This window comes from Nelumbo nucifera, chromosome 1, assembly GCF_055504915.1.
Source record: "Nelumbo nucifera cultivar China Antique chromosome 1, China Antique-T2T, whole genome shotgun sequence".
Taxonomy (NCBI): domain Eukaryota; kingdom Viridiplantae; phylum Streptophyta; class Magnoliopsida; order Proteales; family Nelumbonaceae; genus Nelumbo; species Nelumbo nucifera.
In genome coordinates, this window is record NC_142649.1 from 111,679,613 (window position 1) to 111,695,364 (window position 15,752).

Consider the following 15,752-nt stretch of genomic DNA (forward strand, 5'->3'; position numbering starts at 1 on the left):
GTACATATTTGATTCATGTTATTATGGTGTGTTTCGGTGTAATACCCTTAAATTGGACACATATGAGACTCGTGTTAATTTAGAATCTTCACACTCGTTGGATAGATCTAGGGAGATTTATCCTACCAAGGTTGGCACTGATATGCCACCAAGTTGGTTGGGGTGGCTTGTCTCAGCTACCAGGGTGAGACCTGAGGTACATGCAGTGTGGGTTTTCTTGAAACCCTGAACCGGACCAGAATTCCACTATTGCCCTGGACCTTGGAGATAGATGGGCAAAACTGGAATGTTACACATGACCCCTAGACTCGACTATGATACTACACTAGGTGTCAGATTAGGCTGTCTTTGATATGCCAATCAATGAGATCCTTAGAGGGGGTCAAAACTTGGGTATGTTGGGACAGTCCAAGAATTCATCTGAGTGGGTGATCATAGTGACATGATCAGCCCCTTTGTTGGAGAAAGTGAATGATTGGGGATGCACAATCTCTGATGGAAACCAAAACTATTGGCAATCGATTTCAACTGTTGAAATTTGTTTTGCAAAATATATTTATATAGAGATATATATATATATACATACATACATACATATATATTATGGTTTCAAAATGTTTGCAAAAGGTTTTAATTCCCGGGATCCATGTGAGTAGAGAGTGTAGCAATGTACCTTGCAGTCGAGGGAGAGGTCCTCGATTGTCGGGCAGTGTTTGATCATTATGGGCTGAGAGGTTAAGTGTAAGACCATTGAGGGTAATACCTGATGGGCTAATCTTGCATCTGCCCACAGTCATTGAATTTTCATAAGGTGGTTGGAGTCAATGACCATTTAGTGTAAATGTTGGGCCCATTAAGAGCCCGTGGTGATGGATTCAGGGGTTCACTGTCTCCTACACTGAATTCGGCCTGGCCTTGTAACAAAGGCTGGGCTGAACACATGTGGCTGACGTGTAGGTCAATGTTTGGGTCCCATGCCATACAAGGATGGCCAATTGGGCAGCAGGTTAAGATGTTAAGTTAGTACATAGACTTAAGTGCATGGGACTCTGGCTTATACCCGATTGGACATAAGTACAAGTGGGAGCTGTTAGACAGTGTATGCCTTTAGCTCCAATCAGAATGATGTACATTATGACATTTATTGTAAATGAATAAAGTACATATTTGATTTGTGTTATTATGGTGTGTTTCTGTGTAATACCCTTAAACTGGACACATATGAGACTCGTGTTAGTTGAGAATCTTCACAACCGTTGGATAGATCTGGGGAGATTTATCTTGCCAAACTGATGTACCGCCAAGTTGGTTGGGGTGGCTTGTCTCAACTGCTAGGGTGAGACCTGAGGTACATGCAATGTGGGTTTTCTTGAAACCCTGAACCGGACAAGAATTCCACTATTGCCCTAGACCTTGGAGATAGATGGGCAAAACTGGAATGTTACACCTGACCCCGAGACTCGATAATGATACTACACTAGGTGTCGGATTCGGCTGTTTTTGATATGCCAATCAGTGAGATCCTTAGAGAGGGTTAAAACCTAGGTATGTTGGGACAGTCCAAGAATTCATCTGAGTGGGTGATCATAGTGACAGGATCAGCCCCTTTGTCAGACAAAGTGAATGATCAGGGATGCACTCTCTTTGATAGAAACCAAAACTACCGGCAGTCAATTTCAACCCTTGAAATTTGTTTTGCAAAATATATTTATATAAAGATACACACACACACACATTATGGTTTCAAAATGCTTGCAAAAGGTTTATTTCCTGGGATCCATGTGAGTAGAGAGTGCAGCACTGTACCTTGCAACCAAGGGAGAGGTCATCGCTTGTCGAGCAGTGTTTGATCATTATGGGCTGAGAGGTTAAGTTTAAGACCATTGAGGGTAATACCTGATGGGCTAATCTTGCATATGCCCACAGTCCTTGAGTTTTCATAAGGTGGTTGGACCCAATGACCATTTAGTGTAAATGTTGGGCCCATTAAGAGCCCATGGTGATGGACTCAGGGGTTCACTATCTCTTACAGTGAATTCGGCCTGGCCTTGTAACAAAAGCTGGGTTGAACCCATGTGGCTGATGTGTAGATCAATGTTTGGGTCCCACACCATACAAGGATGGCCAACTGGGCAGCAAGTTAAGAGGTTAAGTTAGCACATAGACTTAATGGGCCTAAAGCTCATTCTAATTAGCTTAATAAGATTAATTAAATAAGGGGTGGTTCTGGGATTTGGATCAGCAAATAAGATAAGGGGTTATCCCTATCCACTTAAAGAGTCTAAATCCAAATAAAGATTTGGATCAAAGGAACTCCTAATTTGATTAAGAAGGCTGATATTTATCTACAGATAAGATAAGGGATTATCCTTATCTCTTAAAGAGAGTCCAGATCCAAATAAAAGATTTGGATTAGGAAACTCCTAATGTGATTAGGAGATCCTCTCTTTAAGGCTATAAATAGAAGAGCAGGGCGAACCTCCAGAAGTACAACAATAGAGAACAGAGTTCAGAGTTCGTAGATTACAGAGAGAAATAATACAGTTTGACTGCTCTTGTCTTCTGCTATTTTCTTTCCTGCTCTTGCCGCTCCTACCCAATTCGATCTCCACCTGTGGGAGTGATCAAGAACAGTTCTTGATAGTGCCTTTTGCTAGAAGAGGCAATCTGAGGTCGTGCTCACCAACACACTATCATATTCTTGCTGAAGAATTTGATTCTTGCTGAAGAGCCATCCTGCTGATTCTGCTTCACCTCACACCGTGTCATTTTCGGTGGAAGTAGTCTTTGGTCTTTTCCTTGGGCATGAACACTTTCGTTGGGGGTTACTGTTACTTCGTATCATGTATATCCCTCTCCTCCCTTTTGGTTTTAGATATTGGTCTGGTTTGGTTTTAAGATTGATCCTCGAAAATGCAGTTTTCTAAAATAGGGAATGTGATTCCCACATGGGAGAGAGAAATTTTTGAAATTTCGCCCAACCTTCCTGCAGGGTTCAGCCGTCCATATGATGGATCTCTCATCCCTTCATTCTGCATTATAAAAATCACTAAGAATTTGTTTGTAAGAAATACATTATAAACATCTAATATAAAATATTTATATTTTAAACCATAATTGTGACATAAATATTTAAATTCTTGATTTCTTGCTCTAGAACTTTTAATATATAATACAATTTCTAATTTTATAAATATGAGTAGAAATAGTATTTAAATCATCCTGAATACATAAATTTAAGATGTGACATGCACATTTGATATGAAATAATTTACCATTTAAACATGGTTTTAATTGTGATTTTAAAATATTTATTGTTGAACCATTATTATTAGCATTATCAAAACTAATAGAAAATAATTTATTGTCAATTCTATAAGCATGTAAAGTATTTAAAATACTTGCAGCAATAGCTAAGCCAGCATGTGGCCATTCAAGCCTAGTAAAACTTAAAATTCTTTACTTAAAAGCCAATTTTCATCAATAAAATGACCGATAACACAAATATAACTTATGTTAAATTTAGAAGTCCAAATATCAGAAATAGTTGCAACTTTAGAATTAAGATTTGATAACATATAAATTAAATTTTGTTTATATGAATAAAAAATTTTTAAAGCATTTGATTTAATAGTATTCCTAGAAACTTTTTTAAATTGTGGATTTACAGAATTACGAATCAATTTTTCAAGTTTAGTATCTTCAGCTAACAAAAATGGTTGTTTAGCATGTATAATGTATTTTACTAATTCTTGCCTTATTTTTTCTTGAGAATATTTAACAGTACCAAAACCCCCGCCCAATTTGTTTTTGTGTTGTTTCTCTCCCTTCTTCTTATTCTTCTTTCTTATGGGTGAGCAAATGTTTGCCAAAATGGCTAATACCACCCTTGCTACAATAGCTAAAGTCTTTCCTACATTTTTGGCAAACAACTATTTTTCCCTTCCCCTGAACCTTCTCTACTTTAAATATTTTCCAATCCGAGCTAATCAACTTAGCGGTCTTCTTTTCCGTCAATATTAATAGCATCCATATCGATGCTAACACTACCATGTTGTGACTGAATATTGTCGGCATTGAACATGTAAGGGAATTGGTTTCGGGATAAGTTAGCCATTTTTTTAGATTTTAAAAAATAAAAATTAATTTAATTGCACTTATTTGGATTGTCGATTTGGAATCCCAACTTGATTTCAAGGGTTGGAATCTTTCAACTCCAATAGTCCAAGCCTCCCAAATAGTTAACTTGAGATACTTAAGATATTGAACAAGCCTTCTTCTTGTTGAAATTCAATAAAGTTGAGAATTGAAGAATTAGAGAATGTATGAGAGATTGAGAGATTGAGATAAATTGAGAGAGTATGAGAACTAGAGAAGAGATTAAGAGAATTGTTGAATTGGTGTGATGAGAATGGTGGAGGATAGAGCTATTTATAGGAATTGAAAATAATTCAATTGCCCAAAATACCATAAAAAGTAGTTGTTTTTAATTGTTGGGAGGGCTATTTTGGTCATTGTAAACTTATTTATCACTTTACCCAAAATGCCCCCAAAATAGTTGTTGTATAGCTGTTTGGGGGCATTTGTGTCATTCTTTCTCCCCCCAAAACCAAAATGCATAAATACCCCCCCTTATATAGTTGTTTATAGTTGTTGGGGGTGTATTTCTATAAGAAAAACCCCAAAAAGCAACAGCTAGTTCATCAGGCAGGCCGAGCGTGGCCCGTGACAAGCCGTGCTGCGGGCTAGGCTATGTTGGCACATGGGCCACGAGTGGCACGACATGCATAGTTGTGTCGTGCCATGCCGACCCAGGCCGAGCGTGGCCCGTGACAAGCCATGCCGCGGGCTAGGCTATGTTGGCACATGGGCCACGAGCGACACGACATGCATAGTCGTGTCATGCCATGCCGACCCATGGACATGGAACCCCAGGCGTAGCACTGCTCGGACCATCGTGCTAGGCATGACACGGCCCACATGCCGTCATGTCATACCATGTCGGACGTAGGCGGCACAACCCAATTTACACCTCTACATCTCACAAACCGCTATAAAAAAATGAATTCCTGCATTTACAATCTCATTTGGAAACAGAACTTTCTACCATCACATTGGCATCTACTTAACGTCCCATACATTATACAACTATGCTCCTTCCTATGTTGTAAGATGCCCTTATCCCCTCAGTGGGCCATGTTATACCAAGTGACAGATGCTCTGACCGTTGTCTCGTGGACTCAATACAACCCATTTAGCAAGAGTTCAACTTCTTGGCAGGGCAAGTTGGTGTTGCACAATTCAAGAAGTCCCTTGTAACCTTGCATTAAGAATATCTCTCATGAAATAAATCATATAAGTACAGAGATATTCCTAATGCAAGGCTATGAAGGTTGTTGGAACGGGCTTCGCCCAGACCGAAGCCGGACTCATTTAGCAACGGGGTGGAATGGGGGAGATTGGTTTCTATCGGGGCAAACCTATACCCTTACCATTCTAACAACCTTTTGCAACTTTATGTTGGGAATATCTCCCCATGAAATAAAGCATACAAATGCGGAGATATTCTCAATGCAAGGCAGTAAAGGCTGCTTGAACGAGCTTTGCCCTAACTGAAGTCGAACTCGGAATGGTGTTGGGTTTTGCCTATCCCGTCCCTGATCTTGAATTCAAATGCCCTACCCTGAATCCTAGCGAGGCTTAAAATCCTAGCCCCATCCTATCCATACGAGAATGGAAACCCTCGAATTTGTTCTATCCCGCCTCAGTCTATCAGTCATTCTTCTTTATATATTTACAAATTTATCTATTTATTTTGGGTTAAGTACACTGCCATCCAATGCAAAAATCTGAATTACATCTCCCCATACTCTACTAGTAGCCCCCCTATAAACCACATCCTACCTATGAATTTGGCATCAATTCACGACCAAGATTCATTCCCTAATACGATGGGGCTAGAAAATTCTGACCTAGACTAATTAGTCATTCTCCCTTTTACTGCTTAAAACTAAAATTATTTTATATTATATAATATATAATATTATAATATAATATAACATATATTAGTAATTATATATATATATATATTAATACGAAAGGGGTGGTCTCCCCTTTCGCCAAATGGCAGTAATTTAATTACTGATTATAATTATTAACCATTACTGATTATAATTACTAACTATTACTGACTATAAATACCAAACCCGATTTTATTTATAAACCCAGTTTAGATAAATGTTGTTATCTATTTATTTTAACCCAGTTTTAATAATTACTGATTATTAAAGTAATTTAATAAATATATAATTACTGATTATAATTAATAATTAATGTTATTACAAATATTGTTAATAAATAGATATTTACTTTAAATTAAAATTATAAATATTGTTAATAAATTTAGTAATTATTGTTATATTAAAAATGTTATCAAAAGTATTGTTATTGATTATAATAAAATATTATAATTACTGACTATTACTAATAAATAATGTTTATTTAATTTGATTTTGGTAATTATTAATTTAATGAATATTATTAATAAATCCTATTCATAAATTTAATAATTATTGTTATATTAAAAATAACTAAATAATATTATTAAAACTATCATTACTAATTATTTAATAAAATATTATAATTACTTACTATTATTGATAAATGTTGTTAATAATTAAATATTTAATAAATAATGTTAACACAAATCAACAAAAATAATGTTTGTCTTTTTGCTTATTGAATTTCTTTGGTTTAAATTTTTGGGTTTTGTGCTTTGAAGATTGTTATATGATGTTAGTTAAAAAATGCTATTTGCATTTAGCTTAATGAATTGCTTCAAGGTTCTAAATATCGACATAGGCCAATACACCTTGTGTCAGTGCTTTTTTTATGTTTTACTTTTTTTTTTTTGAAATCGGTTCAAAGGGGCTGATTTAAGGCCTAGCTACCCTCTGAACCAGTGGCTGACCCGATACAACCCCTGTATGGGCGTATTGGGAAGCCACTGGCACGATACGTATCGACCGATATGATCAAATATAAATTAAAAGAAATTACCATTATTAGACATAAATTACCAATATTTATAAAAAATAAATCAAAACAAATTATCACAAATTAGTAGATTCTAGGATGATAATTACTTGAAATTATCAAATAATATAATCCTAAATACATTAAAATAATTTGCCAAAAATTATCATATATTAGTAGAAAATGTCCAAAAATAGCCACTAAATTCCATAAAATCGATAAATTACTATAATTTACCAATAAACTATCATATAATAAATATAATACATTAGTATATATTTACTGAAATTAGTATATAATAGAAATTACCAGAAATTAGTAGAACTTAGTCAAAAATAACCACTAATTTCCATAAAATAATATATTTAAGAATTATCAGAAATTATTATATAATAGAAATTACCAGAAATTAGTAGAGCTTAGGGAAACATAACCACTAATTTGCATAAAATATGATAAAATAGATGAAATTAGTATAACTTTGTAAAAATAACCATTAAATTTCAAAAATTAGTAAAACTTAGATGATAATTACTTCAAATTATCAAATAATATGAACCTAAATAAATTATAATAATTTATCAAAAATTATATTTCGTTTTCCCGTACATCACACGGGTCCCCGCTAGTTTAATATAATCTAAACGGGGCCCACGAAAACAGGTCAAATTGCCATCTCCATCGGATTGCTTTAAGCGTTGCAGCGAGACAGCGATTAATGATCCCAATCTGATAATCAATTACTTACGAAAACTTTTTGATCCAACGGTTTATACAGAAGGAGGGTAGAGTAACGGTATGTCATTGTTAAGACTAGTTTCTGGTTCTAAGTACGAGTTCAAGTTCCAACATCTACCCGTTCCGTTTGTTTGGATGTCGCTCGCGAGTCGAGATATCCTTCTGAGTTATGTCCCGCGCCACTGCAACAGCAAAAGAGTGAAGCCATGAACGAGCCCTCTTCATCCCTCGAGGTCGAGGCAACGTCGACTGTCGATTCCGATTCGCCACCATCTATCCTCATCCCTAGCCTACCAGACGACGTCGCTTTGCAATGCATCGCGAGGGTCCCACGGTTCTACCACTGTGATCTCTCCCTCGTCTGCAAATCCTGGCGATCGATCCTCCGTTCTCCCATCTTCTTCTCCACCCGTTCCCAGCTCAACTGCACCCAATGCTTCCTTTTCATCAACGTCCGCATCCATGGATCTTCTTTCAAATGGTTCGTCCTCGGTCAGAACCCTCGTAACGCTAGAAATCCCAGGAATCTCTCTCCCGTCCTTCCCATCCCTTCTCAGGCCATTGGCTCTGCCTTTGCCGTCATTGGCCCTAAAATCTTCGTCATCGGTGGTTCAATTAACGACATTCCCTCGACGAACGTTTGGATCTTCGATTCTCGCTTCAACAAATGGGAAGCCGGTCCCAAGATGCGAGTCGGCAGGGAATTTGCCGCCACCGGCGTTGTAAATGGAAAAATTTATGTTCTTGGAGGTTGCGTGGTCGATTCTTGGGCTCGCTCGACCAACTGGGCTGAAGTGTTCGACCCGGTAACTGGGTCGTGGACTCCTGTTCCCAGTCCGGTGGATGTTAGGGAGAAATGGATGCATGGGAGCGCAGTCATCGACGAGAAAATATACGCAATGGCAGATCGAGGAGGGATTGTCTACGATCCTACGAAGGCGTCGTGGGGCTATGTATCGACTGAGCTGGATTTGGGGTGGAGAGGAAGAGCTGCCGTCGTCGACGGGGTTTTATATTGTTATGACTATTTGGGAAAGATAAGAGGGTATGACGTGAAGGAAGGTTTATGGAAGGAGTTGAAGGGGGTGGAGAAGGATTTGCCTAAGTTTTTATGTGGAGCAACTATGGCTAATGTTGGAGGAAGGTTGTGTGTGGTTTGGGAGGGAAAGGAGACGGGTAAACAGATGGAAATATTATGTGCGGAGGTTGAGGTCTGGAAGGATAGTTGTGGGGGACTGTGGGGTTCAATTGTTTGGTCGCAGGTGATTCTGGTCATCCCCAGTGGTTCTTCAATCGTTCATTGCTTGTCGGTTGGACTGTGAACGTTGCCTGGAATATGAACCTTGCCCAAAGGTGAAGGTTGTCTTATACTCTTATTTTACAGGTTTCTTCTTGTGTAATATATGATTTAAGAAATAAAACTTGGCTTTAGGTTGGGGTTTAAAATTGTGCTTTTCGCCCTTCCTATATTTTATTATTTGTTATAATGATAATATATTTTGTTATATGGTCAACTTATTAGTGATTGCTTTATTGTTGCATTTGATGATTTTGCACTTTCAAAGTGAAATATAACCTACAGAGATTTTATCTCAAACTTGATCTGAAGTGAAGAGTTTTCATGAAGTAAGGTAGGTCTACAATGTATTGTCTGCCAGTGAGAATATCACATAATGTGTTTCCATTACGATTTAAGCCTAATGGAAGCCAATAAATCACTTGTTAAGTTTTTTCCTAAAAGGGTTTCATGCAAAAATTGAAGGTTGCTTTAGTTCTCTGACTTAGCCTAAAGAAGTTGGTCTTCTGCATATATTGGATCTCTCACCAGCTTAATTGAAAGAAACATGGATGCACATAATTTGCTAACTTGGATTAGCTGATTGCAATGGCTGTGTAGTGGGCTGTAACCAATGATAACGCCCGACACCAGTCATAAAATGTTTGGCATAGTGAGAGGTTGAATAGTTGTGGCCCCATGTATTTTATGACTGGTCTGGGGCGTTGTCATTGGTTCCACAGCCCACTGAACAGCAATTGCATTCAACTAGTCCTATCTCATAGTTTGCAGAGTTATGATTGATATGCACAAATACATTATTGGTTTAGTTGTAAAAACATTTATTCTTAACTACTGCTTACACAAAGTTAGAGATAAATTTAATCTGATGGATCTCAGGAGATTTGAAGAATATAAGCTTGAAAAAAAATGTTAGCACCACAAATTGCAATAAAAATTCTGGTGACTGTTAATGTGAAGGTCAGGATATGAGGAGGTACTGCACTAGATCTGTGTTACCAGTAGTTAAAGTTGAAGTTTATTGCTATAGAGATCACTTGACTATATCAGAAGGAGAAAAATTCAAAATTAGGGTGATTGTTAAGATGGGTCTCACAAAGCATCAATGGGTTCCACAAGAATAGCTTCTTTGTTAGAGTATCAACCATGCTCTGTAGCCTGTAATTGTGGTATTTGGCCTATTCATGTTTCAGTATTTGATTTTCTTCAAATTTTTCCTCGATAATGATGTTTCCATAATTTCTTTTTATAAATCATGGTTGGTGAATCATCAATCCAAATCCTTTTAGGGTTGGCACTAAAACTGGTATTTGAATGAATGGAGTTCACATCTTGACAAAAGGGATTCTCTCATGGTTTGCATAATACTTCATGGTGGTTGCTTGCCTGTTTGGATATCATGCATTGTCCATTACAATATGGTTTATTTATTTACAGGTCCTCCCATTAGAATAAGTGGTACCGTGTCTGTAACATCCTACCCCTTTCTTTCTTTCTTAACAGTCAAGTAATTGTAATAAAGTACCTTGTGTCTTAATTTCTTTTAATTCTTAGTTTTATGTTCTATTATATTCAACCACTTGTTTCACCCATGAATTTACATTTACTCCAATTGTGCTGCTAGATGGGCTCATTTCATTAATTGGAGCTAGTTCATTAAAGAAAATCGTGTATATGCATGTTCACCTATTTTGCGTTAAACCACTGGATGTCCACAGTTTTTCTTGTAAACAAGCACCCATTGCCAAAGGTTAGGTTGATATTCAGTTCTCCCCTTCCAAGTCCCTGGAAAGATGGGGCTAACATTGGGTATTGGCCCTTTTTTATAGTAATCTGGTAAAATTTTCATTTAAAGGAAAATGATTACGATCCATTGGAGAAGAGATTTCACAGCAAACTAGGCCCAAAATAGTCTCTGTTTTAAGTCTTTAAATTCCAGATGAGCTAAAGACCAATCCACACTCAATAAACGTATTTCAGCAATCTGCCCTTCTAGAACAATATTTTGGAAAAAAAATAAGGCATATATCCTTTCTCTTGTTAGGTAACATGTTTGAGCTGATAAAAGTGTGTGGTAGGGAAGCAAAACTCTTCCGGTGGCAGTTAACAGGATTTCAGTTGGATTATCAGAATTTCTGCATAGTGTGGTAGACTTAGAAACCCTGTAGAATTTTCTATATGCCTTCCGGTGACCTGCAATATCACATATCTAGATTTTATTAGGTTTGAATCATCATCGTCGTCATAATCCATGCCTTATCAGGGTCGGCTACATGAATCCTGTTTTCTCCGATCCGTAAAGCCATATCCTCTGTTAAATTATTAGCGTTTATGCTATTAGGTTGAATGATGTACATTATTAAATGCTTCCTTAGTGAGCCAGAAACCCACTAATTATCATCATTAAAGAGCAGGTTGAGGCATTCACATTGTTCTTCTGGTTTGCCTGAGATGAATGGCTAAGCCTCATAATCGGCAGTTAGACTTTATGGTGTGTTTTCCATGCATGTTTTATGGTAAAACAATAACCAGACCTTGCACCATGTCTGGAGTGGATGCCATAAGGGCAGAAGAATTCCTGTAATGGCTTGTAATCGTTTTTTTTTTTACCTTTTTTTGTTGATGCATAAACAAAAATATGTACAAATGGTCCTCCAACCATACAGGTGGCATCAAGTAGCAGATAACTGTTGTTTACCAAACTGGCTAATTTATGGACTGGAGCATTAAAATTTCTAGGAACATGTAAGAAGTCTACAGGCCCAATATCGACACACTTCTTAATTTCAGCTAGCTAGACTGCCATGAAATACTTTAACCAGCAGAATTTAGAGCCAAAATAACAGCTATCGTATCATAGAACAGTGTTTTTTTTTCCAATTCTTAGCTGTTTGCAGTGCTTTGAAATTGCTAGGAGCTCTGACGTTTACTTGCAGAGGCACCCAAAAATTGGAGATGATAGAGAGAAGCAAATAAATAAATAACAACAAGAAGAATCGAAAGTACCCCTATCACACAACAGATGACACTCTGTCCATGAAGAAATTCGATTTCTAGAAAGGATCACATGAATCGTCATGTGTAGGAGCAGTGGGTTCAGAATTATTATCGCATTGGCGGTGAAAAATCCATTGAAAAAGAATTTGTTTATTGTCAAAGATCCTTCTGTTTCTTGCAAACCATTAACCATATATAATAAGCTCACACCACAACCATTTAAGCAATTGTATGGCCTCCTTTTCCTCTTCAAAGTAAGAAGAGTGAAGAAAATTATCAGGCCAGGAACCCATCAAAGGACCAGATGGTCGAAGGTGAGGCAAACTAAATAGTAGCAAGCGAAAATCACAAGAAAGCAAAATAAATGTTCAAGGTCTGATGCATTCCAAAGTTGGTTTTTACCATGAGAAAATCATTGATGAGTCGCCACAAGGCCCACAACAAAAAGTTTAAAGGAGGAGGTAACTTAAATTGCCAAATCTAAGGCTCAATTTGGAAGGGAAAATCCTATGGACAGAAGAATTAACACCACTTGTTTAGAACAAGAGAGGACTTTAAAAGTAGGAAATTTCCAGATTACACCAACTTGTTTAGAACAAGAGAAAACTTTTAAAAGTAAGAAATTTCCAGATTAATATCTTGTACTATTTGAACTCTCAAAAACTGTCAATTTAGTCCCACCCTTAAGCAATTTAAAACTTTTGAAAATAGCTTAGAAACTACCTTTGTTATTTATATCACATGTTGATATGTGCGATTTAAAACTTTCGAAAATGTAAAAACTACCCTTGGAAAGAAGACAATAAATCTATTCACCTCTCAGGTCATCATAATGTTCCTTCGGGAGGCCTGGAGGGCCTGAGCACAGAGGCGTAACCATTTCTGATTCTTGGCAGGATCGTCCTTGGAGTTGGATACTGTTTAAATTGTGGGTGGTTATGGACAGTAGTTGACATGGCTACTTTGCCCAGCTGAAATCTAAGGGGAATTTGAAATCAGATCACCTAAAGGAAAATCTCCATTGCAGTTGCAGGTTGCTCTTTTAGTAAAGCCAGAGATAAGGGATGCATTTTCCGATCACAGCATGGTACAGAGGGTGAGTGGAATTCGAAATCAGATCAAAATGGTCAGACTGTTAAAGAAACAAAAACATTGTAACTAAAGGAAACCCGTAAAAATTTAGCTACCATATAACACTTGAGGAATTATTCCTCTGACTATAACTCGTTTTTTCCACCTGTTGTTTTATCAAAAATCAGTGTTGCTCCACCTGAGATGGTAGGCGGGGATCCATGAGCCCCATAACCAAGTTTTGCAATTATTTTAAACTTCCGCTTCTCCCCCACACACATTCCCAAAAGCCCTTTGTTTAATAACTTGTCCAATGTCCACTGCCAAAGCTCAAACTCAATTCGGTCACCTCTTTCAAAACTGGAATCAAAGACAGTTCCATCTGTGAGTTTGCCCCGGTAGTGTACTTTGATTCTCTCACCTCTGTAGGAGCATCACAACATTCTGGCTTAAACTTCATGCCAATTGCAGATCCGTAACGTCACCAGAATTCTTGGTAGAAATAAAAAACGTTGAAAAGACCATCACATTTAGCACTGATACTACAATCATCAGTAAATAGCAAGGCTCCATCTTTTCCATGCTCTGTCGCACCCATTCTTTTTCCTTCTCTGGTGAGTGGTGGCCACTTCACCATGTGTACTTCATGAGCATGCTTTGCAAATGAACCAGCTAGCTAACTTCTCAAACAACTGTCACCGGGAAGGGCCTCCTGGAGGAGACCGGATCTACTTCTCACATACATATCCTACCATGCATTGGGAACATTTCCCGTACTTATTAGTTATTATTCACGGAAGATGTTTCCAATGCACGGTGGATGTGCCTGTGAGGCACCCATTTGTGAGAAGCAGATTCCGCTTCCTCTTGGACAGCCTCGTAGGTGCATCTCAAGTCTCAACCAACTGTTATGTCTGTCATTATTGTTCGTCAGAGGAAGCCACAAGGCTGAAAGAGTAGTGTCCACATGTACTTCGAAGATAATTCTGGGGTGATTGTAAATTGCAAGGGAGAAATGAAAGGGTCTGCTATCACTGGACTAATTGCGAAGGAGTGTACAGACTTGTGGCCAAGGTAGAAGATTTTGCAAAACGAATCTATGATCTCCATTCTCAATCTCAATCTCAAGGAAGAAGACAATGAGCAGTCTTCTTTTGAAAGGTAATTTTGATATTTCCAAAAGTAATTGAGGAGTAATTAACAGTGTGGGCTAAATCGACAGTTTTTTAGAATTCAGGTATTACAGTGGAAAGTTTTGAAGTTTGGGTACTAAATTGAGACTACAATATACTAATCTGGAATTTTCCCTTAATCCACAGCCATCGAAGTTTGGGAAGTATTGTGAACTGAAAATTTACCCGTGTATTCTTAATCCACAGCCATCGAAGGTCACAATCAACGAATAATGAGAGTGGACAAAATCTACTCAAATGTAATGAGCGTTTGCCATATCTCACAATGATCCCAATATATATTTAGATCAATTGGATTTTGATTCAAAATTTCCATCTCCTCCAAACTGAGTTTGTGTTCTCAAAACTTCCCAAATCTCAAATAATCCAATATTGGTGTCCTAATTCTCACATACTTTTTTGCTTACATTGAAACAAAAATTAGCATTTTACCATGAATAGGTCCATTGGCCAATTCATACCCTAAAAACTGAAAATGATGAAATATTGGCCGATCCAACTGAAGAACCAGTGAATCAGTCCTGGTTTCATAAAATAAAACTGCATTGCTTTTAATTTTATTTTTTTAGTTATATGCACATTTACAGAGGCCGTGACTTTTTGCTCAGTTATCCAATTAGAGTGATTTTTTTTTCGGAGAAATACGGACAGGCCCGATGCAGATTTCTGATTTCCACAGCAAAACTATAAATATTCAAAAGATCAAAAATCTATATTCTATGCACCAATACCCACCCGTGAATTGGCATCAATTCCAAGCTGGCACTTACCCAAAATGTACTTTGAGCCTACAAATTCTGACCCTGGGCTGAACCATCATTCTCCCTTTTTTTTTTAATCAACTTTTTCGCAATTGATATGTTCCCAAAAAGCACCTTGCCCCACTATTTTTGCCAAAAAACTATCTTTTTTTGTCTCAAATCTTAATTTATAATATTAAAAAATAATAAAAATGAAAATTATGGTTTATCCATCTCACAAATTTTTATTTATTTTTTATTTATTTTACCCTCCCCTTGTAAGTGACAAATTTATAAGGTGGGGGAATCAATAATTTGCCCATAATTTGGGGATTGACAGAATAACCTATTACTTCACAGCAAATAAGGGCCTAGAAGGCTGAAGTTTTGGTTGGCTTGTTAATTTGGGTGTTTGGAAAACCTTATTTTTTTCTGGCTGAAATATAGCTAATTTGGGCTTTCATATTTGTTTTTACCATACAATGCTTATAGGCTACCCAGGTGGGATCCACCTTGCAAATCCAAAAAGCCACATGAAAGTCCTCCCAAACAGGCACTAAAAGCCCCAATCCAACCTCTTTATCTTCAGCATTGGTTTAAGCTTGGAATATCTGTATCCAATTCCCAGGACATGAACAAAGGCAATGCAGATGGTTCTCACAAAATGGTTAGGACTGTGGG

General features: G+C 37.3%; 1 protein-coding gene across 2 annotated transcripts; it reads left to right on the forward strand.

Moving 5' to 3' along the window:
* The first annotated feature begins 7,859 nt into the window (after positions 1–7,859).
* Positions 7,860–11,680, forward strand: LOC104587428 (F-box/kelch-repeat protein SKIP6-like). 2 transcript variants are annotated; one of them, XM_010245043.3, is made up of 2 exons: positions 7,860–9,126; positions 11,485–11,680. In XM_010245043.3, exon 1 carries the CDS (start codon positions 7,980–7,982, stop codon positions 9,093–9,095), a length of 1,116 nt encoding a protein of 371 aa, XP_010243345.1. In that variant the 5' UTR covers positions 7,860–7,979; the 3' UTR covers positions 9,096–9,126; positions 11,485–11,680. The 2 variants fall into 2 exon arrangements, with proteins under 2 accessions (XP_010243345.1, XP_088748575.1); XM_088892449.1 differs by lacking the exon at positions 11,485–11,680 and adding an exon at positions 10,360–10,605.
* The last annotated feature ends 4,072 nt before the right edge of the window (positions 11,681–15,752 follow it).